General features: G+C 35.9%; 1 protein-coding gene across 2 annotated transcripts; it reads right to left on the bottom strand.

The window, feature by feature from the left end:
* Window positions 1-2,695: 2,695 nt before the first annotated feature.
* als2a (alsin Rho guanine nucleotide exchange factor ALS2 a) lies at window positions 2,696-25,861 on the bottom strand. 2 transcript variants are annotated; one of them, XM_026272201.1, is made up of 34 exons: window positions 25,773-25,861; window positions 25,474-25,533; window positions 25,131-25,279; window positions 23,087-24,439; window positions 21,355-21,505; window positions 21,174-21,270; window positions 20,609-20,686; window positions 20,321-20,509; window positions 17,503-17,674; window positions 17,212-17,401; window positions 17,062-17,127; window positions 16,801-16,963; window positions 16,587-16,718; window positions 13,690-13,818; window positions 13,557-13,580; window positions 11,641-11,711; window positions 11,402-11,468; window positions 11,119-11,318; window positions 10,780-10,845; window positions 10,168-10,266; window positions 9,870-10,037; window positions 9,677-9,788; window positions 9,455-9,532; window positions 9,211-9,338; window positions 8,959-9,123; window positions 8,558-8,675; window positions 8,035-8,192; window positions 7,626-7,742; window positions 7,166-7,342; window positions 6,390-6,435; window positions 6,239-6,300; window positions 5,998-6,147; window positions 4,597-4,693; window positions 2,696-3,542 (listed from the first exon to the last, which is right to left on the bottom strand). In XM_026272201.1, exons 2-34 carry the CDS (start codon window positions 25,494-25,496, stop codon window positions 3,504-3,506), a joined length of 5,034 nt encoding a protein of 1,677 aa, XP_026127986.1. In that variant the 5' UTR covers window positions 25,497-25,533; window positions 25,773-25,861; the 3' UTR covers window positions 2,696-3,503. The 2 variants fall into 2 exon arrangements, with proteins under 2 accessions (XP_026127986.1, XP_026127987.1); XM_026272202.1 differs by lacking the exon at window positions 25,773-25,861 and adding an exon at window positions 25,609-25,752.
* Between the last annotated feature and the right edge of the window lie 794 nt (window positions 25,862-26,655).

Below are 26,655 nucleotides of genomic sequence, written 5' to 3'. Positions count from 1 at the left end.
TTGCACTTACACAACACGGCCCTGCCTACTTTTCAGATAGAATGGAAATTAAGAATCATAAAAAACATCACATAAATCCAAAAGACTCAGCTGGTGCCACAGACAGTCTCCTGAGATTATCGTTACACAATATACAAAAATAAAAACACAATGCCAGTCGACTTAACAACTGCAATCAAATGGTTAGACCCTAAATAGACAGAAAAACTTAACTTTAATGAGGCAATGAGCATTATTTTAAAGGACCAGTTCATCCAGAAATTCTAATTTGCAATCATCCAAAAGGATTTGAAGAAATGTAGCATTACATCACTTGCTCACCATTTGATTCTGTGAATGGGTGCCATCAGAATGAGAGCATAAACAGCCGATTAATCACAATACAAAGTGACAAAAGTCTAAACAAATCAATCATTAAGGTGTTAACTTCAAACTGTTGCTTCTGGCTAAAACATAAGTATAGTAACCATAGTATTGCTTTCTTCTGAAAACGTTTTCACATCTGAATTAGGAAGCAGCTTTTCACTGCACAAGATGTTAATTTTTAACTGTAATGTATTAGTTTTTGTCATTTGTTTGGACTCTCATTCTGACGGCACCCATTTACTGCAGATGATCCATTGGTGAGCAAGTGTTGTTATACTAATTTTCTCCAAATCTGTTCCGATGAAGAAGAAGAAAAAAATCATCATCTTAATTTTGGATGACCTGAAGATGGGTACATTTTCAGCAATTTTTATTTTTTTTACTGTAAAAAAAGTCAGAGCTAAAATCCAGGACATCACATTGCTGATAGTCACAGATGTTACTTTACCAGCACTTATGGTCTTAAATTGAACCTCATTAACTTAATCTATTATCTATATTATTATCTGAGCATAACAATCACAAGCAAGGTGACAAATGAAAATAACAACATAAGGGTTTTCTCCCCATTTTTATTAAAATAATGAAAGTAGTCTGCCAGAAAATTGTTTACAAAACAGTTCAATCATTGCTTTTTCATATGATTTCAATTACAAACTGTGTTGTCAAACTGTGTTCATTTGTCTGTCATTTTCAAGATGACAGTGCCTTTAGATCAACAATGACCGTAATTTATCAAAAAACAAAAACAAAAACAGTAACCTTCTGAAAAAATAACGAAATAAAATCAGCCTTTATATTTAACAGTAAAGGTGCAGTTAAAGAAGGTCTTTTTGATCTTCATAAGCAATCCTTAGACAATGACCTAACTAGTGACAAAATGAAACACTGGGACGATGATTAATCAGACAATAATATAATTAGACAATAATGGCACTAGAAAATAATTGGCTTGATTTTAAAAATGTATAAAATTATTCTGTGAAGTTAATGTTTAATTTCTTATTAGGAAGTAATATACTGTATATATACTCAGAGCCGTCCTCTACGTTTTGGTTTTACAATCAGTCATTAAAAATGCACATCCTCCAAACAGATCTTACAACAAGGCTGTGAGACATCAGCAAAACTCTTTCAGTGCATGTTAAAAAGTACAAAAGATGCATTTAGAGGGAAACACACACATACACAGACACAAAGAGATTCATGAATAAAGGCATTCGTGAAACAAGCGAAATGTGAAGGTCACTGCTACTTTTTCCAGTGCAAAGTACTAAATGCTGAGGTCTTTTAGGGGCTCTGCCATTTACATTTTATTCCCTTATTGCATAGTGTTAAATGCCACATTTTCAGTCAACGACAAATAGGCATAAAAAAAATAATAATATTACTTTAGTTCTAAAAAATATCTTAAATTCACTCTGGTACAGCTCGATAAGAATAGATAATATAATTACAACAATCAAATTTCATACAGTAAAAAGTTTTGTGTCAGCATGCGGTCATGCTGAAATAGAAACCACTTCTCAAAATATCCATGGTGTTTAGAAGTTACACGGATGGATTATACAGGTAATTTTTAAAATACAATCCACAATGTTTTTTGACTTTACATTTAGGGGCTTCAGTAACACTATTGAGTAAAAAAATCTCTACTTGCAGTTTATAATACCTACATCGCATTAGCAAGACTTCAAATTTATTTAAAGACACCGCAGACCTGTGTAAAGTGCAAAATGGCAACAAAATCAGTAACCCAATAATATATATATATATATATATATATATATATATATATATATATATATATATATATATATATATATATATATATATATATATATATATATATATATTTAAAAAATACACTTATTACTAGGGATGCAGCTTTAGGATTTTGTTTAGTATTGATTACAAGTTAAAAGTAGTGATACTATGAACTTGTTTAGATTTTTCAGCAAGGTGACAGTAACTATTTTCAAAAATGTTGCAGTAACAAGCTACCTTTTTTAAAAACTGATGCCAGTGCTTTACAACAGTGCAAATTATCAAAATAGAACATGCTGTCCTTGAATCTCTCTCTTAGAAATCATGGGTAAGCCGGACTGATTTTAGTGAATTTCCTAAAGCCAGAGATAATGAACCAAGTTCCTCAAGAAGGATCATTTTTGTACACTACTGCTCAAAAGTTTGGGATCAGTGAGACATTTTGAAAGAAATTAAACAATTTTTCAGCAATTATTCAATGCAAAAAAATTGATTAAAAGTGACTGAAATTTTCAACAGTATGCACAAAATATTAAACAGCATTACTGTTTTCAGCACTCATAATAATAAATATTTTGTAAGCAGCAAACCAGCATATTAGAATGATTTCTGAAGGATCATGTGACACTGAAGACTGGAGTAATAAAAATTCAGCTTTGTATAGCAGAAATGTTTTTTAAATGGAAATAATATTACTTTTTTGCTGTATGTTGATCAACATACATGGTGCACTGTTAAGCGTAAAATACTTTTTTCTTTTTGTCAAAAAACATCACAAAAAATAAAAAATACTTACGGATCCCAAATGTTTAAACAGTAGTATATGTATGGGTTTTCCATAGCAAAATATTTTTAATGTATTACTGTTGCTTATACAAATAAGGGTGGTTTTAGTTTATTACTTTATTTCTATAAAGGGTAAATGTAATTCGTATAGTCACTGTCAATCCGTGAGAATTCTGATATTTGAGTATCAGTACAAAAGCCTATAAAAATATATAGTAACAAGTGTCAGTTATTACTGAAATTGCATGTAATAACCTTTGCAGAGTGCTTGCTCTGCTATCATGTATAAAATAGAAAAAGTATCTTTTCTGCCCAGGTAGGTGTTGAAATGTACATGTTTCTACTAGGGGTAACTTTACTGTCAGTCAGATGGTCAATGTTAGTTTTAACAGTTACAACAATTGAAGTAATGTCTGTAGAACAGTGCTTAAGAGAGACAAGTGAGCTTATTTCTTATTTTTGAGACTTGAAATAAATAAGCATATATTGACTTGACCTGTAATCTGTCTATTTAAATGGCAACTACTCCGTAAAACTGCGCAAGTTGGCAAGCTGTGGCTGCACCGCTCACAAACCAAGCCCTCCTATGTCGTCTTCTCAAGCTGAATCTGGTTGTAGCAAGCCTAAGGGCAGAGATAAACAGCCAGAAAGAGATTAAAGTTAAACATGGAAGAGAATGAAAGAGGACCAGTGATTGATTCTGTGTAATGAGATTATCCTTAAAATTCATCAAATCCTTAAAGGGGTCACAGGATGCGACATGCTCTTTTACAAGTTGTTTGAACTGAAATGCATTTTGGCAGAGTTTATAAACAGCCACACTATAATGATAAAAATCTATTTTTTTTATAATCTCCTAAAATTATTTTCCCTTTATCAAATCAAGCCGATCTGAGACGCCTGTCAGTGTGACCACTCCCACAATAGTTTGATTGACAGTACTGTTTCAGCACAGACTGGACTGGTGTTTTACTTTAGACCTGCCGAGTGATCAGTAGACAGCAGATGTAGACAAAAATGACTCCTAAGCGATTGAGGTGTTGTTGTTGGATGTAATAATAAAATTAGTAGTCATAATTTATTCCGGACATCTGAGACACTTAAGAGACACAGTGGATTACGTTTCTTTTTGAATGGAATGCACCCCTGATCTACCTAAATGTATTTATGATCATGCAAATCATTCGTGTGTAAGGTTTTTTAATGAATCTTTGGAAAATCACCTTTCCTAATACTGTGCTAGTTGGCAAGTCTTTCAGAGAGCTTCTCGGAAGGAAGGGGCGGGGTCAGTAGAGCTCATTAACATTTAAAGCAACATGCATCAAAATGGCTTGCTCTGAAAAAAGCTGTTTTTGACAGGGTAAAAAAGATGTTGTTTTACACTACCATTGAGAAATTTAACCAAACTATGTTACAGACTTTTCATTAAGACCCTAAAGAATCCCTAAAGGACTAAGGACCTAAAGGACCCTAAAGATGTCATGTCATACATTTATCATTCAGATTCAAGCTCAGAAATTTACATTAAACTTTCAAACTAAGAATTTAACAAGCCCAATCTTAAATAATTAAAGTAAAAACTGATACTCTAATGACACAACCTTAGGATTTTAAAAGTAATAATTTTACTCGTCTCTTAAGTTGTGTGGACAAAAAAATATGTAATTTCATTCTCACTTTGAGAGTTGTCAACATGAATCCAAGCTGTCCCAGCTGAAGAGTGGGGTCTGTAAGGTCCTCTATCAGATTCACTTCAGAGCCCAGGTTTCTGATCCTATACATTCACAAGCGACAGGTTCTTTATGTGGGAAGACAAACTGCACATACAGTACAACTGATAACTTTAAAGGGGGGGTGAAATGCTATTTCATGCATACTGAGTTTTTTACACTGTTAAAGAGTTGGATTCCCATGCTAAACATGGACAAAGTTAAAAAAATTAATTTGTACGTTTGAAGGAGTATTTTTGTTCCAAAAATACTCCTTCCGGTTTGTCACAAGTTTCGGAAAGTTTTTTTCGAGTATGGCTCTGTGTGACGTTAGATGGAGTGGAATTTCCTTATATGGGTCCTGAGGCACTTCTGCCGGAAGAGCGCACGCCCCCCTATAGCAGAGCAGAGAGAGGCTGAGCACAGACAATCACTGATCAGAGCGAGAGTGTCGCGAAATGTCACAAAAGAAGTGTGTTTTTGGTTGCCAGGGCAAGACAACCCTGCACAGATTACCAAAAAAAAACAGCATTAAGGGACCAGTGGATGGAGTTTATTTTTACAGAGCATTAACGGAGTTGTGCAAGTGTTTGTGTTTGTTCCCTGCATTTCGAAGATGCTTGTTTTACAAACAAGGCCCAGTTTGACGACGGATTTGCACATCGTTTATTTCTTAAGGATAATGCAGTCCCAACGAAAAAGGGTCATGATCGTGTGTTGGAACCGCAGGTGGTGAGTAAAACTGCTTCAAATATCTCTGTGTTGTTAACTTAGCAATCGGCGCGTAAGCATATCAAGTAAACAAGATGCGATGTTGTCATCAAACTGCACTTTCCACATGTACAGCTTAAAAATAAAAATAAAAAAGAAAAGAAAAAAAGAAAAAAAAAAGACTACAAAGTGGAACTTTATGCAAAACCACTAAGCAAATATATACAGTTTCAATACATACCACATAGAGACGTTGTTGCTGAGGCTGCTCTTGTTAAATTTCAGCCTCTGGATCTGATTCTGGATCATAAATATACACTGAATCTGACTGTTAGCCATGGTTTGTTTGGATGTTTTTATCCTCACTGTTAATGTCACAGCTTCCACATGCTCTCAACGCAAAAGCCTACTGGGGCTCTTGATTCTTTAGCTCCGCCCACACGTCACCACTCCAGCCGCTCGTGTTTTTCCGGGAAAAATCGGTACAGACTATCTTTCTCTTATGAATATAATAAAAATAAAGACTTTTTGGAGTTATGAAGGATGCAGTACTACTCTATAGGTACTCAAGATTAACAGGATATTGAGTGAAAACGAGCATTTCACCCCCCCTTTAAGTCAATATGCAGTGAAATGTAAAAAAACAACAACAAAGTACCGTGCACGTAGCACCACATAGAGGAAGATTGGAAAGAGGTCATCCATGCACCACAGAAAATCTAGCCCAAGCAGAGCCTGCATGTCCTGTGTGATCTCCTCAAAGGTGAGCTGTATCACCTGCAACTTGTCTGAAGGAGTAAATGCTGTGCTGTAGAAGCAAAAATAAAAATAAAAAGGAGATTGCTAATGAAGTGTTCCTGTTGTTGTTTTCTGCCTTTGTTACACACGACTCTCTTTACCTGATCTGTTGTAGGGTTTCAACAGCAGTTGCAAAGCAGGCGTCTTTAGTACTAGGCAAGACCTGTCCATTGAAATTGATTGAACCAATAAAGTTATATTTTACCAACAGTGTCATTACGGAGTATTTTCTTAGGAATGATAAAGTTTTACCTGCTTTGTCTCTCCCAATACAGAGATAGAAACTGGGCAGAACTTTCTGGAAAACAAAATGACATTCAACTCAACATTGTAAAAACCACCGTCCTTCCTGGCCTGGGGCTTTGATTGGTCATTACTGTATATCCAGGGGCCACAAAAAGTATTTCCACACTTATGAAATTAAATATTGATCTGCTTAAAATTAGCAACAAAAAAACAACAACATTTTATTAGGTATGAAATATTAAACAGCAAATATATTGCTATTGCATGCATAATGCGGATAATGTACAATCTCATGAATAATCGTAACACAAGTTATAATACATTTTTAAGTGAATGATTACTTTTAACACATGGTTATAATGTATTGTGTGTCTCAAATCTTGACATTTTTCAAGTTTAATGTCTTATGACCACCTCATAGTATCTTATGACTGTTAAAGAATAGACAAACCCTTGGTTACTTTACTAAAATCAGACAATGAACACTTTGAAATGATTATGACATCATTATAAAGCCTTTTAGATTACAAGAAGACTTTGACAAGATAAGGGACTTATAATCCATTACAAATATGGGAGCTATACTCCACTATACTATTTTTCATGAGATCATACATGCATGTTTTTATTTTTTATTTTCATAAGGCACTATGCTTGCATTATAATGAAATAAGAATACTCTTATAAATGCCCGTATGAATGCACTGCGTTATAAATGCATTCTTTCATAAACGCTGTAGAAGAAGAATATTTCATATGGCACTGTTCCTATTGTCACCTACTGTTGTACTCCAAGGAAAGCTAGAAGAGCAAGATCAGGCTGCTTGTTGAGTCTTAACACACAGCTCCAGTACACCTCCTCCTCTCTCTCTTTCTCTAGTGTGTAGAGGGTGAAGAGAGGAGGGTAAAGCCTCGGCAGCAACACCGGCAGGAGAAGACTTGAGCTGCTCACTAACCAACTGCAGTAACACAACACAAGACTATCAGTCTTTCAGAAACTAACTATCACTTTGTATATATTAGGGATGCATGATAAATCTCGGCTGATATTTAATGTGCATCTTGTCGGTAAAACCGGTGTTGTAATATTTAATAATACCACTTTTACTTTTTTTCTGTTAGATCTATCTATATACATACAAGCAGATGATAGGTAAATAGATCAATCTGAGTACATTTTACTTAATGTAATGCAACTAAAAAGTGCATAAATCTGAAACAACACAACAGTAGCTGAGTTACCCCTGCTGTGGAGTCTCTGAATGTGGACTGCTGTTAAGAGACTCTGTGCCCTCTTCTGAGGAACTGGAAGAATCCAAAATAAAACCTCCATCCTCAGGGAGACTAGGGAACAGAAACCTGCAGCACATATTTGTAACACAAATATTTGAAAAACAACAAAATACTTCATATTCCTTGTAAGGTTATAAGGAATATCAAGTATGCAGTGGTCTCTGAGGCTGTAAAGAAATGAACAGTATACTTCATTATTACATTTAGCAGAGTTCATTAAGTAATGAAGTAGTAAAATTAAAAGGACAGAAACTTCACAGCAAGTCAAATGTTTCCTATGAGCTTTGCAAAATGCTCCGCTGGTTTTTAAAGCCCTAAAGGTTTCTGGTTACTCATATTGTATCATGAGAAGTGTTACCTGACTATTTGAAATATGCGTGTTAGGTACGACTGGATCTCCTCCACTGCCTGCTGAAGAAGGCGTCTATTTGAGCCCACACCAACATAGGTCATCCTGTACACAGTCACAAGGGTCTCCAGCAGCCAGCCCAGAGGGTGATGCCGGGTATCACAGGCCTAAAGGGATTTAGTACAGTAGAATAGTTGCATTATGTAAGAAATGATTCAACCAAATAGCATTTATTTGAAATAAAAATCATATACATCTTACAACATCAAAACCAAATTGAAGACTATTTTACAGAAACTTTGTGGCCACTGTGCTACATCTGTGATCTATATATATAGCACAAAAAAATCCCCTTCACACCAGTTGGTGTTATTGCAAACATGGCTTAGAAAAGTAAATTAGTTCTGAAAAAGCTCTAGCATAATCTGTTTGCAGATACCAACTGGATTGACATTTTGTATCTCATTCAATGCTCCAGATTGCAATGCTTTTTGATGCATCTGTACAGCTGTGCAGCCTTTAAACATCTCACCTTCAAGAGATACCGACGGATGTTGTTGTAGGAGTCAGCAGTAACAGGGTCCACATGTTGAGGAATCACCTCAAGACTCTCCAGCATCTTAGTTTGAGATCGGCTCAGCTCCTCTGGACTATAGACAAACATACATCATTTCTTCATGCTCTGTTCACTTACATTCATGTGCATGCAAACAAAGAAGTTTTGTCTTTTGTGCACCAAAGCTCCAGTTTGGTGAACTACTGAATTAGTATTTGTAATTTAATTTAAAAAAAGAAGCACTGGAGTGTAAGATTAAACCCTTACCTATATGTTGCAGAGTATAAAACTGTATGTTACAAGCCTAGTGTGATCACACCTTTACTTGCAAATTTTTCTGTGTGCATGTGTGTGTGTGTGTGTGTGTGTGTACATACCGATATCTCTGTTGTCTGCGTCTGGCAGTGAGGGCAACGGCGATGTTCTCCCAGGCTTTTTCAGGCACTCCTTCACCAGGAGCTTCACAGCCTAATCGACTCCAGCACTCATCAAACACTGCCTTCCACTTGTCTTCTGCAGGCACTGCGTGTTGACCAGCCACACTACACACACACAAACACAGATTAAAAAGAAATATATACAAAAAAAATATAAAGTAGGCCAAAAAGCATTATTCATGACACACTTACGGTATCTTTCTTTCTGTCCTCAAAGCTTCAAAAGGTTTTGTAAAAGTTCCTGCCACTCTTAGACCGTCTCCCCAGTGACCGTCAAAGACCCCATCCAAGGAGTCACCATTAGGCATGAACAGAACACCCTTCACATCCATAAAACCACAGCAGATTCAGGAACACAGAAGCATTCACATGCACAAATCACAAATAGTTTCTATAGATTTACTGTGACCTAAAACTGTCAAATTATTTCAGACACCTTTCCGCACAGAGTCCAGTCCTCTGAAAACTCGCCCTCAAAGACCGTGTCATCATCACAGAGAAGAGTCCCATTGCCCTACATCAGACAAAAGACATAGTAAGTTGCTCAAATAATAGTAGACAATGCATCTAGGTGCACAAACAGCTAAAAGAAGTGTATATTTAATATAAGCAAAATACAGGTACTTGAATTCAGGCATATGATAACATCTCAACTGACCATCATCTTGTTATTACAGAAGTATCCTTCATAATACAATCCAAACTGAGTTATAACGACTCCGACTCCATGACGCTGGTCATCCAGCCACATTCCCATGTATTTCTCACCTCTGGGAGATATAAAAACAACTTAATTTAATTGTTCAGGAGGATGTTTAAAATCTCAAACTTGGTAACTACAATGAACATACCTGCTGAAATCATCATACACCCCATAGCCTGTTCTCTTGCCTTGAACCCACTGGCCCACAAACACACTACTGGAGGAAGGAGAGGCTAACTTTCCACTACGTAACATGCCGTGACCATGACACACGTTGTCCCTGAATGAGCCCTCGTACACTTCACCTGAAGCATACCTGCAAAGACCACAATCAGACCATGAGCAGGATACTAGAGGGTAACTATATTAATTTAAGATGTTCAGGGTTCCCCATTAACTGATAAAGGTTTTAAAGACCTTTATAATATAGATATTTACATAATTACCAAAATGTGCCAAAGCCATGTATTTTCCCCTCCTTCCAGTGACCTTGGTAACGCTCAAACTTGTTTAAGGTTGTGTTGGGCGTCATAAAATCTCCAAATCTACAAAGAAAACAGAAATGGTTATTCTCACCAAGGCTGCATTTATTTTATCAAGAAACAGTGACCAGTCATTTAGTGAAATATTATTACAATTTAAAATAATCGTTTTGTTATTAGAATCTTTAAAAAAGTCATTTATTCCTGTGATATCAAGGCTGAATTTTCAGCTGTCCTTACTCCAGTCTTCAGTGTCATATGATCATTATAATGAGTTGATTTGGTGCTCAGGAGGCTTTTTTATTATTATTACAAGTGTTGAAAACAGTTGTGCTGCTTAATATTTTTGTGGAAACTGTCATGTGCTTTTATTATATCCGGATAATTGATGAACAGAAAGATCGAAAGAACACCATTTATTCATAACATAAGTCTCTGCAAACAATATAAATGTCTTTATCATTCATCTTTGCAAAACATATACATTTTTTTGAAAAAAAAAAAAAAAGTTCTAGTGTATAACAAAGAATCTGCAAACCCGGGTATGCACGTTATTCTTAAACTGTGCATACTGACCCATCTTCCAAGCCGTTCTTGAATGTGCCACAGTAAACCGTCCCATCTGGCCATTTCAGAGTCCCTCTATTAAAGAAAGAACAGAAGGTACAGGTACATGTGATCCAGAGTTAATTAAACAGGCTCCACAGTGGATTCAAAGAGAAAAGAAAAAAAAAAGAGAAGAGGAAAAAACGTTTTTTTTTTGCACATTAGGCAGGACTACCACCGGCGTTGCTCCCTGAGTGAAATAAAAATGCATACCAGCCCCACTTAAGTGATTGAGAGCAATTTTGAAAGAATGTTTTTTTTTATTGTATAGAGTGTGAATACAAACAGTCATTATGGGCATGCACTCACTTGCCGTAAGGTTTGCCTGACAGCCAGCGGCCTTCATACGTGGCATCTTTGAGTCTGCCCTCTTTGCTGAAGGTGTAGGTAGACGTGCGTGACACAGGTGGTTCACCATTCTGGCTGTCTCTAGACACACGTGTCCTTCCGTTCAGGCCTAAAGCAAGCACGTCCTCAATGGCCTGGTTAATGGCTCTCAGCCAATTCCCCTTCCAGAAAACAAGTGGATGGCAGAATTTACTCAAAACAGAACAGCTTCTCAACCAAATTTCTACCGCATCAAGGGCATTACCTTTTCCAAGGGAGATGCTGCCAGAACAACAAAGTTATCTTCAGGTGTGGTCAGCTTAAGGCCATGTCTGCAAATGACAGTCATAGTTTAAACTGGGGCAGAAATATTTTTCATTGGTAGATGGGCTGACCATTCCAGACAATATAATATTTAATGAAATTTCATGTGCTAAACTAAACTATGTTAAAATGAAATAAAACTGAAAATGAAAGATAAAAAAGTTAAGTTGGATAACTTACTGGCCCACACTTTCATCTGAGATAGGCTCCACCCAGAGTGTAGCAAGTGGATAGACATAAAGAGATGAGAACTGTAGAAACAGAAATAAAGAATGTAATCAGTTACAGTAGAAGTAAACCACTCCCTCATCTACTGTATATTAAGAAGGGAATAAAAACTAAAGCTTCTGCTCTGCTGCTGCAGATTCCTGAAAATATTACTTAAACAGGAAATACATCTAAAAACACCAAGGAGCTTTATCCACCCTTTTACACAAACACACACCCATGTAACTACATCAGATATATGAAATGCTCTCTTGCACAAGGGAAACCACACCCAACACCCAAAACACATTACTACAACTACAGGCAGAAATCAACAGTTAAGATCCATTTCATTTTAAGGAAATAATCAATATGATGTGCTATTGCATGATATGATAGTACAGTATATGGGTAAAGTGCCCCTCTGAAGTGTGTGGCCAGTTAGACATTGTGAAAACAGTTATTAAAAGCGTGTGCAGACAAGGGAGGAATTGAAACATTTAAATGCTATTGCCATTTTAAAACCACTGGCAAATTAGACCAAGAAAACACTGACCATCCAAGCATGCAGAGAAAACATCACAGCAAAACATACACAGTTCAAGTTTCAAAAACCACAAAGCAATACAAGGCAATATGCCAGCATACCTGACAAACAAATACACACACACACAATGGGTGTTTTGGTTTTATGATGACTGTACATAGACATTTATACTGTACAAACATTATATTCTATATACTAACCCTACCCCTAAACCTACCACTTACAAAAAAAAGGTCATTTTTCTAAATAATAATTAAAAAAAAAAATAATAAAAAAAAAACATTATTTAGTCGTTTTTTTAACAACTAATTCTGCATGTAAATCTACATTTGGTAACCACATCATCAAAAATTGCAAGTTTTACTGTCCTTGTGGGGACATGCTATACCTGGACCACACACACACGATAAAAAACAACAATTGATATATTAAGTTTAAATTCATGGAGCTTCATTGTTTGAAACTAGGACCAAAATTATTTCTTATAAACTGCCCTAACTATTATTTTTTAATGTAATTTCTGTTTTTCTGTCATTTGACAGTTGTAGTACTCCTATTTATATACTATTATATCATGTATTAATATTTTTAACTAGCATTTTTCTTAAAATTTCCATATTTTTATATTAGTTTTACCAATTTTATTTAAATGCTTTGCCAATGCAACATTTCATTTTTTTTTTCATCTAACATACATATTTTACTTAAATTAAAATTAAATTTATGCATTTAGCAGATGCTTTTATCCAAAGCGACTTACAGTGCATTCAGGCTATCAATTTTTACCTATCATGTGTTCCCGGGGAATCGAACCCCCAACCTTGCTCTTGATAACGCAATGCTCTACCAATTGAGCTACAGGAACACTAAAGCTTAATACTTAAGCTTTATTTAACAGCACAGTAGTTTTAGTTAGCAATGCAAAAAAAAGCAACAGCAATATTTTGCAAAATAAATAAATAAATAAATAAACAAAACAAGTTTAACCTTGAGCACCATATAGTTAGTACATAAAGATTCAATGTTAAAGCAAAGTTTGACATTCACATTTTAATCTCTGTTGGCCACTCTTTCCATTAATTTGATTACAATATAGCATGATTCTACAAGCATCTTTCATTGGCAGAATAATGCACTTCAATTAGAAGCAAAAAAAAGGGGGGAAAGATGCCACCTTATGATTCAGAAGGGAGAAACGAAGGAGCATTAGCATGGGAAACTTTCATCAAACAACAATTTCCACGTGGACATTTCAGGCTTTATGTTTTTTTTTAGGCTCAAGTCAAGCCCTAAAGTATACACTGTTTCTGCGTGGGCAAGAATTTAAACACACAATACTCACAAGCTTCTTTGATGGAATAGTTCCCTGAATGAATAAAGACAATAGAAAAAAGAAAAAAAAAAACATGAATAAAATGAACAATTTGTGTAATGAAAATTACAGGGTGGTAAATTTTGTGTTCAAATGAATTAACCTGTGCATGAACCAGCACATCACTGAAGAGGATGAACCAGCTGGCAGAGAATCTTCCAGCGTTCTGTAACGTCAGAGCTTTATTACTGCTCTCACAAACCAGACGACGAGACGGCTTACGCAGGGATTCCTGAGAAAGAGAAGGTCAGGTAAAGAGAACGGGACACATGCAGACACATGATGTGCATGAATCCAGCCGGCCACACACAAGTTTCCACTTAAACTAAGCAGAAACGTATCTGAAACTTATGTGGTCAAATTTGACACTATTTAGTCTTGCAGCACCCTGAGCAAGCAGGCAATTCAACTTCATTAAAGGAAATAGTAACTAGGGCAACTCAACCACATTATACAGTGGAAGTAATATACAGTACTGTAAAGTCACAAGAGCTGCGGCCAGGGAGGGAAATGAACACCACCTAAATACTGGTTCATTTTCACAGTGGCAGATTATACTGCATTATGTGTGAACCACTACAGGAGCAGGCCAACATTTCTTATTTCTAAAAGTTGTTTAATTTAAACAATTCTCAGATTGATCAAAAAATATGTTGCTTAGTAAAGCCAACATGTGTGGTAAGAATGAAAAATTCAGTTAATTTGCTACTTGCCTGGATCTTAGTAGATTGTTACTGCTCAAATGCATACTGCAAGAACTCATTTATGAGGGTTTCTAACTAACATTTTTTTTTATATATGTGAATGTTTAAATTGAAAATTTTCAGTGAATGCTGAAAGTATCTGCTACCAATGCTTCATATGCTTTTTGTTTTCATGCAACTTCAATTACAAATTAATTCTTTTTTTTACATTTGAATGGAAACATTTAAAATGTCTGTTGGGCAAACAAGTGAATTTTCCAATCTTAGTGCACAGAAAGATTTGTAATACATTAACATGTTAGACAGCACACCTAACTATTGTGAATTTAATTAAAGAGCAAGACATGCAACAAGACAGAATTAAACTGACGTTATTGTGACACAAAAATACAATTGAGTTGGAGGATATACTGTATAAAAGTTTGGTCTCAGTAAGTTTTTATAAAGGAATTAATACTTTTATTCAGCAGGGATGCATTAATCAAAACCGATGTTTCAAAGGATTTCGGTTTTAAATATTCTTTCGAAATTTCTATTCAACAAAGAATCCTGAAAACTGTAAAACAGTTTCCAAAAAATATTAAGCAGCACAACTGCTTTTCAAAATGGATAATTAATAAGAAATATTATGCATCAAATGATCATGTGACACTTAGGACTACAGTATTGGCTGCAAATTCAGCTTTGCCAATACAGGAATAAATTATATATATATATATATATATATATATATATATATATATATATATATATATATATATATATATATATATATATATATATATATATATATATATATATATATATATATATATATTAGGGGTGTAACGATACGCGTATTCGTATTGAACCGTTCGGTACGACGCTTTCGGTTCGGTACGCGGTACGCATTATGTATACCGAACGGTTCGTTGGAGTAATTAATTATATTTGAAAAAAAAAAAAAAAGAGAGAGAAAGAAATATAATGATATGCGTTCAACAAGGTAGCCCAATAACCCAAACAACGTAACAGGCAACGCCCCTGACACTCCCGAAGAAGAAAAAAAACACCATCTTATATGTTTATGTTAGGCTACTCAGCAGGCGCTCGCTCACTCAGTACGCGCTGAAGGCTCGTTGCAAAATAGCCAATGCGTTTAACAGACTAGAAATGAGAAGATCCTCCAATAACCAACAGGTCTGGTGTTTGGGTGCACTTTGGATTCCCTTTAAGCTATAATGGTGATGGCAAGAGAGTGGTGGATAAAAAAACAACGGTATGTCGCATCTGCAACATGACAGGGTACACCAGCGGGATTACAAAAAAAAAAAAAAAAACCAGCGGAAATATTTGGGATATATGCGTCAGTACTATCTGGGAAAAGACGAAAAAAAGGAGAAACATGCACGCAGCAAACTATCCCTGCAGCATTTAGACACTATAGCTTACAGGGAATCCAACCCAAACACCAGACCTGTTGGTTATTTTAGGATCTTATATTTCTGGTCTGTTAAATGCATTAGACATTTTGCAACGAGCCTTCAGCGCGTGCTGAGTGAGCGAGCGCCTTAGGGGCCGTTCACATATCGTGCCTAAAAACGCATGGAAAACGCTAAGCGCGTCTTTCTCCTCCTTTCCAAAGCGCTCGGGCAGAAGCGCTCATGAGGCGTCTGTCTTTGCTAAGCAACAATGACGTGCTCTCTCCATGAGACGCGGAAATTTCAGCGAAGGATAAATGGATTTGCAGCTCTAAAAATCGCTTGCAGTAGCTCTGCTACTGAATTTATTTCAAAATTGCAATCCATATACAACTATGATCAGCTGTTCCTTCATCTTGGCTGAGCTCTCAACGTTGTTACGGGAAAGGATGAAGCTGATTGTTTGGTTCTTGTCACATGACCCGCGGTGCGCTTGCGGCATTCTGAAAAGTTGAGATGTTTTTACATTTTGCTGTATCTAAAACGTATCGAACCGAACCGAACCGAACCGTGACATCAGTGTATCGTATCGAACCGAACCGTGAATTTTGTGAACCGTTACACCCCTAATATATATATATATATATATATATATATATATATATATATATATATATATATATATATATATATATATATATATAATATATATATATATAATATATAATAATATTTTACAATATTTCTATTTTAAATAGCAATAATATAACACAAATTTTCTGTTTTATTGTACTTTAATTGATACCAAAACATTAAAAAAATATATGTCCTATCAAACGAAAACAACAGCTATGGGAGCTGGACAGTGTCCTAACTATTCACATTCTGCACCATACCGAATTCTTCCCTTTGAAGTTCTTCCAGAAATTGAAAGTGGCCTCAGCATCTCTCCTCTGCTTGCTGACAAGGCGAGCTAAAGCTTCATATTTGGAGCAGCCATTTTGAATCCAATCATACTCCTCGGTGTTCTAAAAAAAGAAAAGATTATGGCATGTGTTTTTATGCCACTATCATTCCTTTAAAAGAGCATAATGAAAAACATTTTCTTACCACTTCAAAGCAGTGGGCTAGTTTTAGAAGCAATCTGTTATACCCATGCAGGTGCTGCAAGGGCATATAAAACAAGTTGACTAACAGATCATAGGGTGAGGCATTCTTCTCCTTGGACTCTAGCAGAGACTGTATCAATTCCAGTTTCTTCCCAAAGGATTCTCTGAAAAAATAAAAACAGATCATGCATGACCAAACACATTATTTGCATATGTTATAATGATGCACATAGATGACACATTATGGAGTATAACAACGCACTGTAAGGGCTTCAGCAATGACTGGAATCCTCCCATAACAAGAAAGTTTCCTACTGGGTCGCTGTACCTGAGGATAAACATCACCACTGACGTTATTATAGAGATTTGAAGATATGAAAGATGTTAACGTCTCTGGAGTTTGAATACTTACTCTTTATATGTGTCCATGAAAATGCCTGTGTTCTTGATCAAGACCAGTGTTTTGATCACTTTGCCTCGTTGCAGGAAGTTGGTGAGGGATACGGTGTGCTGTCCTGTCAGATGGCAAAGCTTGCTGAAACTACCAGCCATCTCTTGAAACAGCAACATGGAGGACTGACCCAGAGACAAGGCCAAACTTGCTACATTACAACAGAGTGGGAACAAACAATATAAAAAAATACAGTAACAATCCACAAATTCAAAACAAAATGTGCGATGAGTAAAACACTCTGTTACATACCACGGGCTAGAAGGGGGCTCAGGATTTCACTCTTCACCTTACTGAGGGTGCAGAAGAATTTCCTCTCTGCTGAAGCCAGTTCGTGGATTGTAGCTATGAAACCCATCGCGTTTTGATCGGCCAAAGCCAAACAATTCAGCCCTCCCCCAAACACTTTACTCACATAGCCAATCTAAACAAAGGACACACACAAATTAGAGTAAGTTACTGAATGTGATTACCTTCCAGTATATTACACATTAACAAATCACAGATACCTGCTGGAAAAATTATGTATTCAAGTGTATCTAAATCAGTTTAAATTCATTGTTTATATACTATAAATTATTATGTTTTCAATTTTATTTTAATTTGTAGTTGCAATTTTGCTATGCATTTTTGCATTTTGTTTTAAATTGCTTTAAAAAAAAATTACAAACACTTATTTTGTTTTTATTTCGGTGAACGCATTAGTTTATTTAGTGCTGTCAAATGATATTGCATCCAAAATAAAAGTTTTTGTTTACATAATATGTAATATATTTTATTAACAATATAATATAATATATTTTTGTGTGTACTGTGTACATTATGTATATATAAATACTAGTGCTGTCAATCGATTAAAAAAAATTAACTAATTAATCGCACAATTTTTTAAAATTAATCGCGATTAATCGCGATTAATCGCAATTAAAAGACTGAAACTTTTTGGATATGTAAATGTAAAATGTAAATAATTAATGTAAACTCAAGACAAAGAAACTATTTAAATTCAAAATATGATTGTTTATTGGAATTTTTGTTTAACTTGTAACACAGATTTTCTCATGTACCTACAACATACCTGCAATAAACCATCAATATCCTCCAAATTAACTGTTGGCTTGAAAGCCATATTTATTACAGAAATAAAAACACAGGCATGTAAGTATCATTTGAATTTCAAAACAATCAATGCCAATAAAAAACAAAAATGATTTCCATGTTGAATTCTAAGTGGACTGCAAAAAAATTCCCAAGTATAGTCATTGCCAGTGCTTTAAGTGGGCCTGTATGCACCAGTACTCAGTACCGCCACTTCCAAATATAGCTCTTGAGCGTACCGCCACCTCTCCGTGCGCCCAGAACGTGCTTGTAGCGTACCGGTACGCTCATTTGGACATCTGTTTTAATAGAGGTTTTAATCTTTTACCTGCACTGCCGATTTTCAGAGCGCCCTTCACAATGCAAGCTTCCTAATTCATCCCACCCAGAGCAGAAACTACATTACCCATTCACCCTTAAATTATACAAGTGAATAGCGCATGTGTCGCTTTTCCCACTGTTAAGTGTCAACAACTCAACGTGGCCGGAGAAGGTGTGTGAAACTCGTTGTGAGTTATACTAAAGCAAAATCTTGAGTATTTATTGTCTGATAAACATTACAAACTGTCTGCGGAGGTTGAGTCGTCCTGCAGCCCCCGCTGGCTGCTCATTGGCTGCAGCATCTTTTTTTCTAAGTTCTAAAAAAATACCGTAGACGGAAAGGCACAAATTTAGATATTCATTTATCTAATTAATCTATAGCCTATGCACAAAGATAATATGATCTTTTTGCCCCCTTTTTGTTTTAAAGCTTGATGAAGAGAGAGAGCGCAAGTTGCTGCAGCTGCGAGGAGGACAGTGATGCACGCGCACAGGAGTGATTGACAGTTCGCGGCACTGTGTACAAAAAATACTCCGCTACACAATTATTTTGTTATTTTCGCTTAAGCTTATTAACGTTAGCGTTACAGAAAGGTCTGATTCACGCACTGTTACAGTCATTGTTTTTTTGTTTTTTTTTTAAACAATGATATTTGAGTTCATGATTTTAATGTTGCTGTTTCTTGTGGCAGACTGAATGAAGAGTAATGTTTCTTGTGGCAGAAACTTTCCGTCTAAAAGTCCTTCCTTGGTCTTATCCATATTTCTTTGCACGTTGAACACACATAGGCCACAACTGGAAATAAAAAAAACTGCAACCGCGTTAATTGCGTTATTTTTTTTTTAACGCGTTAAATATTTCAAATTAATCGAATGCGTTAACGCGCTAATTTTGACAGCACTAATAAATACACACACACAGATGCATGTATATATTTATGAAAAATATTTTGTTTATATATTACATATATTTATATATAACAAATTGAACATAACTTTATAAATAGGAATATAAATGTTTTACATGTAAATACATGTGAATATTTTAAATATATATATATATATATATATATATATATATATATATATATATATATATATATATATGTATACTTAATAAATATACACAGTTCACATACATATATTAAGTAAACAAAAACTTTTAATTTGGATGTGATTAATCGCAATTACATTTAATTATAATTAGTAGTTTATTTAATTTCACTTGACACAGCAACATTTCCAATCTTTATTTAGTTTAATTTAATTTAGTTTTTCATCTAAGAATGCAATTTTCTTTGGGATTTATTAACAATAATAAAACAAATAGTAACTAAAAAGTATTTTTATTTTTAGATGTATTTTGGAAGGTCAGTTTTATATTGGCCATTTGTTATTTTAATGATTACAAAACTATTTAATGATTTATATAATTTTTTCCCCCTTTTCTTTGTGACTGATTTTGTGCTATGCATTGTAATGGTATGGCCTATGTACAAGAATCTACAGTGAAACAGGATGGCTTCAGATCATTTATAAGTTTAATTGTGTAACCCTAATAAATGTGGATATTATTTTGCTAACACCATACACACAGTAAAAATAAATAACTGTATAAACAGAATAAACTGCCATAAGGGTCTGTACGAACATTCATGCAGAAGGGCAGAAGGGTGGGCGTCTGGGTGCAGGTCCCGGAGAGGGGATGAGTGCTGTCAGAGTTCTCCAGCACCTGCTCTCCGCTGTAGTACAGTATGGGCTGATAACGCTCCCCATCAGCCAGCAGCAGAGTGTGCGTTTGCCCTGCTGCCACGTCCCACACACGGATACCCTCAGAAAACTATCGTCACACAAAAGCACATTCATTTTATACAGGGAATTGAATGCCTTAAAAGGAAAGGTCTGCAGAAAAAGTTATTGAATATCATCAAAAAATTACCATGGTGAGATTGGGAACTGTGCTAGGAGCATTTATACGACCAAGCTGTCCAAACTTGTCACTTCCCCAGGAATAAACCTGTGAGAGAGAAGAAATACACACTTGATATGAGGAAGAGGTGACAGAAGAGAATAGAAAAAACAGTTATACTATAACTATATACTAATACTTGCTAATCGTAATAAGGTTGAAATATAACTACTTAAAAAACTTAAATGGATATTAGACATGTTTCTTTGGTATGTTACAGAAATAACTATGTTTAAGTTGAAGCGCAACAATCTTTTTAATTAAACAGAAATATATTGAATGCTATAGTAAAATTTAAAAAATGACAACAAAAATCACTAACATAAACTAAAGTTGTAATTTTAAAAAAATTAAAAAATGTAAATTATAATTATATATATTTATATATGTTTGTGTATGTGTGTGTGTGTGTGTGTATAACTAAAAGAACAGACCTAACATCTGTGATTCAATCAACTGTGAAAAAAAGTGTTAAATCATATGAACCGTTTCAGTCTATAACCGAAAGGAGAAATATTCTGAAGCCCCTCTCTACCTGGCATTGAGCTGTCAGTGCCAATGAGTGATTTGCTCCAGCAGTGATCTTGATAACTTCCTTTTTACTTAAGCTCTTGATGCAGAGAGGCTGTAACCTGTAAGAGGAAAATCAAAATATGTTTTCACTGTGGTCAAGGACATGAACAGTTAAACGTAAAACACTTCTGTGGTTATTGTACCTGGGCAAATGGTCTCCATGACCTAGCTGACCTTCCTGGCCCCTCCCCCAGCTCCACACCTCAGTGTAGAGGGAAGGAAGGAGATTTCTGGACTCAGAGGTACCTACTACAGCTCTTAAATGGTTGGTTTGATGACTGCCAGAAGGCAACGCTGAAATTAAACAGTGTATTAAAAATAATCATCATGCAAATAACCAACTAAATAAACTGAATTTCTACAACCTTAAGCTTTTAAAGGGAGAGTTCACCCCAAAATAATAATTATGTAATCCTCTACTCACCCTCATGTCGTTTCCAAACCTAAATCCTAAACAGTTTGGATGACCTTTAACTACGCCTGCAGACACAAAAACACTTCTCAAAATATCTTAATTTATGTTCTAGAGAATAAATTAGGCAGTAACAATTTTTTTAAGTTGTCCTTGTTACACGTTACATGTACTTACTATTATAATAACAATAAATTAAACATAATTACATGCAATTAACACTAAACCAAACCCTAATCTTAACCCTACCTATATGGTAAGTACATGTACTTAATTAATATCACTCAGTAAATGCATATTTATACTGTAATAAGGGCATCTTAAAATAAGTGTAACCAAGTAAGCCATACAGGTTTGAAACAACATGAGGGTGAGTAAATGATGACACAACGCTCACTTTTGGGTGAACGATCAATTAAAAGTGCACTTGGTAACTTTGTGTCTCGCTGGCAAATATGACAGTGCTCTTGGAACTATGTTCGATGTGGATGCAGCATCATGCAAAAGTAAGGCTTTCAGTAACCGGTGCACTGTAAAAATACCCTGTGTGCAGTCTTCCATGATTCATTTCTTCTGCAAGTGAAAGTGTTTTGCATAAAAGGGGGGTTACCAAGATTTAAACTGTAGCAAGTACCAAGAAAAAGTACATAGTATTTGGCAGGTCATATGTGACCCTGGACCACAAAACAAGTCATATTAATAGCACAGATATAGTTGTGGAAATAGCCAACAATACACTGTATGTGTCAAAATTATATCTTTTTTCTTTTATGCCAAAAATCATTAAGATATTAGGTAAAGGTCATGTTACATGGGGATATTTTGTATATTTCCTATTGTAAATGTATAAAAACCTAAATTTTCATTAGTAATATGCATTGCTAAGTATTCATTTGGACAACTTTCAAGGTAATTTTCTCAATATTTAGATTTTTTTGCACCCTCATATTCCAGATTTTCAAATAGTTGTATCTTGGCCAAATATTGTCCAATCCTAACAAACCATACATCTATGATCTCTATCAATCTCGATAAAAAAAAAATGCACCTTTATGACTGGTTTTGTGCTCCAACGTCACATATGTTCTTACAATTGCTGAACGGCAAGCTGAAGCCAGTTGATGAAGAATTCACTAAAAAATGTACATGCGTTTATTTAGCAAATTTAATTTTTTCTTGCATTTCTGCATTGGTTTTTGCAAATTCTGCTCATTTCTCACCAGTATAATAATATCCAGTTGGCTAAATTTGCCCAACTAAAAACAAAAGTCATATTTTGTTACGACTAGCATGTGAAAATGCTGGATGGGTCACTAAAATCTAAACTTTAGAAGAAAACAACTTTTTGTTAAGCCCTGATTGGTTGATTAAGACAACACACTCATGTAGAAAGAATAAAATGTTGTAGCCCATGATTTATTTTATGAACACATTTTTCAAATAAACTTTGAGGTACACAATACCTGGAGAGAAGTTAGGTAAAGACCCTCCGCGATTACGTGCTTCAGTGTCCTCTAACGTGATGTCCATCAGACTGGTGCTTTTCTTGCCTTGAAGAGGATCTGCTGGACAGAAGTCCAATCCAGCGGCCTCTCCTCCCTCCTCACAGGCCTCAAATAAACATCCATTGCTAATCACTTGGTCACTGATGCAAACGTCTCCATCCACACCGGAGTGCTGTGAAGAATCATCAGAAGTAGAATCCAGTGTTGGTATTAAATGGAGAGAGTGCGTCTGGTCGGTGACAGTATCTGATGCACAGAGTTCTGTGTATCTGATATCAGCTCTACTCAGTGCTGGTGAAGAGGGAGGTAGTGGAAGCTCATCACTTTGGTCGGATCGGAAAGGACATGTAAGTGATGTCTGACGGCTCGGTGGATGGGAGCCTCCCAAAGAGGCGGCCTCGGCCTGCTCAGCGAGGGTCTGGTCTGAAATTCTTTTGAGGTACTCTGTCAGAGCTTGCTCATCCGGGTAGGGATTGCTTTTGGTTCGGCGTAGACATGGATGTCCGGTTTCAGATAAAACAGGGACTGGTGTAGACTCCTGGCTCGTTGTATTTTGCTGAGATCTGACTGAAAGACCTGGGTCTTCGCAGATGTTCTTCAAGGTCAACGGGGATACTTCGAAGTGGGGCGAGGAGGTTTTGCTTTGTGGTGTCTGGGCTGGAGAACTCTGCCCTGACCTTCGACCTTCTTTAGAATCAGTCAGTTCCACTCCAAGTGGGCAGTAATGATCATCAGATATGATAACATGGTCATCCTTGTCAGTCATAGTGTAAACGCTCTTCTTACACTGCCCACATCTATCCTGAGCCTGCTGACTGTCCTCTGGGGGAGAAAGAATCTGAACCAGAGCCAGGCTGTGAAACCCACCACAAGCGATCTGAACCACATATCTTCCCACAAGATGCTCCACCTTCTGGGGTTTCCATACCGGGAATACGCTGGTGACTAGTCCCAGCTGGCAGCCGCTACCCCAGGCCCACACCTCATGCTTCCTTGACAGGGCCAGAGTGTGCTGCGCTCCACAGGCTACATTCAGGATTCGGACCAGTTGCGGAGGATGGATCTCGCCATCCACCACACTAACGGCAGTGGGACTGGATACCTGGTCCATTCCAGAGACGCCACACTGGCCATGAGAGTTCTCCCCCCACATGTGGATGAGTCCATCCTCCGTTACAGCAGAACAGTGAAAGCTGCCCGCTGACACAGAGATCACACGCTGACCGCTCAGGACGCTTTCTATAACAGGGCCAGCAGGCTGAGAGTCGACTCCTTTCCAAGGCTGCTCGCCAAAATTATACACATGCCCATCTGAGAGAGAAACATGTATGACAATTATACAACACTGTCCAAGAGAGCAAGAGAGCAGTCTTCAGCCAGGAAGAAGGATTGCTACTATTACTAAATAAATATATTAAATTCAATTAAACAGAAAATTAATGAGAAAATACAATTTCCTAAAGATTAAGACAACATATTTAAGGGGTCAGAGAGAGGGTGAAACACAGCCATGAAAATGTAAAATTTTACTGATTTGTTGCAAAACAAAAACTCTACAAATATATTTTAGACTAAAATTAAATGACAAAATATTTAAAAGATCAATTTAATCCCATGAATTACATACACCTTGCATATTCTGTAAACTTTCTTATTCTGCTTAAAGCTCATATTTTTTATACCTTCTTATAGAAGCTAAATAAGATACTCACGTTTCCCAAAAGGCAAAAAAAAAAAAAAAAACATAATTATCTTGCCTCATGCTACTTTCTTGAGCATCAATGAATGTCCAAAACTTGATGATGAGTGCCTCAATTGTCCTCATGGTGAAAAGATGGATCTCAAAACCATACAGTACTAACAGAAACATGCACATTTTTTTTTTTTTTTTTTTGATTCCCAGATTTCTCAGATTCTGCTAGGTGCAAATAAACTACTGACTACAACAGTATGCAACTAAATTATGTACTCATGTCATCTTCATTTACGGCTTGCTTCTGACCTTCTGTCAGCAGAAGTCCATGTGAAGTGCCCAGTGCAGCATGTAGCACTGGCCTGGACAGCAGGAGTCTCTCCGGGGTCACCCTGCAGAAATAGCCCTGCCATCTGTAGAGCACACCTTTCTCCCTAGAGCCCTCCTCTTCTCCAGAGCTGGAACAAACACACTCATTTTTGAATGTGCACGAATAACTGATGCAAAGAGCTGGGTGAACATTCTTCAAAATTCATTTTGCGTTCAAATGGCCAGGAAAATAACAGCAGGCCGGTTTGTAAAAAGTCAAGAGGGAACATAAAGTACTTTAAAATAGTAACACAAACACATTATAACTGAAATGAGTACACACCAGCTCTGTTCCTCCATCAGCATGATTTAATCCATTTCAGACGCTGTGACAGCCACTCATCTAAATGACATAAAATAGCGATTTTAAAACTTCACAGACTTCACAAGCGAAAGTAACGCCCTTGCTCACACTTACAAGAACACACGAGATGTGTATCGGAATTTAGCTTCTGACACATTAAAACCGCCCAAGAGAGTAAACAGAAAGTAGTTAAGCTCGTTTAAGTTCAATATCAGTAACGGATTTACAAAACTCCGCTCAATGTTTTTAGTGAAACGTAACATCCTGCGGTAGCTTACGGGAGAAAGGCTGTCCGCTTTTGACATCGGTGAAAGCTCGAGTCGCGACTCAACTTGGAAGTTTGTTTTGGGAACGACGGAAAGCGCGGAGGGTCATAATAGTCTCATTGTACAGATTTAAGTAACGCGAATGTTGTCTGAAAACTATGTAAAACTTTATTATTTAGATTTCTATAATTTAGAAATGCGTGTATAATCAGGGAACTGTGAAAATAGTTGATTACATTTAAATAAAGGTCAAATGCAGCAGTACTGGAAATAAATTCCTGCAACGCTCATTTGAGCAGCACGCTGTTTAGATCACAGTTTTAATTGTATTTTTTTGTGTTTGTTTTTAATTTGTGTGTGTCGGTATTTTGGCAATAAAATGTATTATTTCAAGCAATCCAACCAATAAAATTGCTTTCAAATTGAAAGCCTACTGGTATAATTAAAAATGCCATTTAGATGTATGATAGTGTGTATTTTCATTAAATTAAAGAAAATGATTAAAACTGTATAAAAAAAATAAACAAATGCGATGAGTGCATGTAATCGTAAATGTCCTTCAGAAACTCACTTCACAACAAATCATTTGCGTTTGTTTGAGACATCTGAAACAAAAATATGGAACATACTTTAATATTCAACATTCTAACAGCATTGACCGTTTAATCATCCAGCATTTGCAACGTTTTTCATGTAAGCCTTTACGCCTGTAAAGACTGACATATTCCGAAAAAAAATATTTGTATTGTTTGTTAAACGTTAGGAAAAAAATATTAGATATTTGTTGTGCATCACATCAGGCTATTAATATAGTGTGAATATAAAAAAAAAATCTAGCAATATAAAATGTATTCTTACATTTACTTTAGAAACAAACAGTAAAGATTTCACAGCA

This window comes from Carassius auratus, chromosome 9 (assembly GCF_003368295.1).
Source record: "Carassius auratus strain Wakin chromosome 9, ASM336829v1, whole genome shotgun sequence".
Taxonomy (NCBI): domain Eukaryota; kingdom Metazoa; phylum Chordata; class Actinopteri; order Cypriniformes; family Cyprinidae; genus Carassius; species Carassius auratus.
Note: the sequence above shows the minus strand (reverse complement) of the source record. Positions and strands in the feature narration are given on the sequence as shown.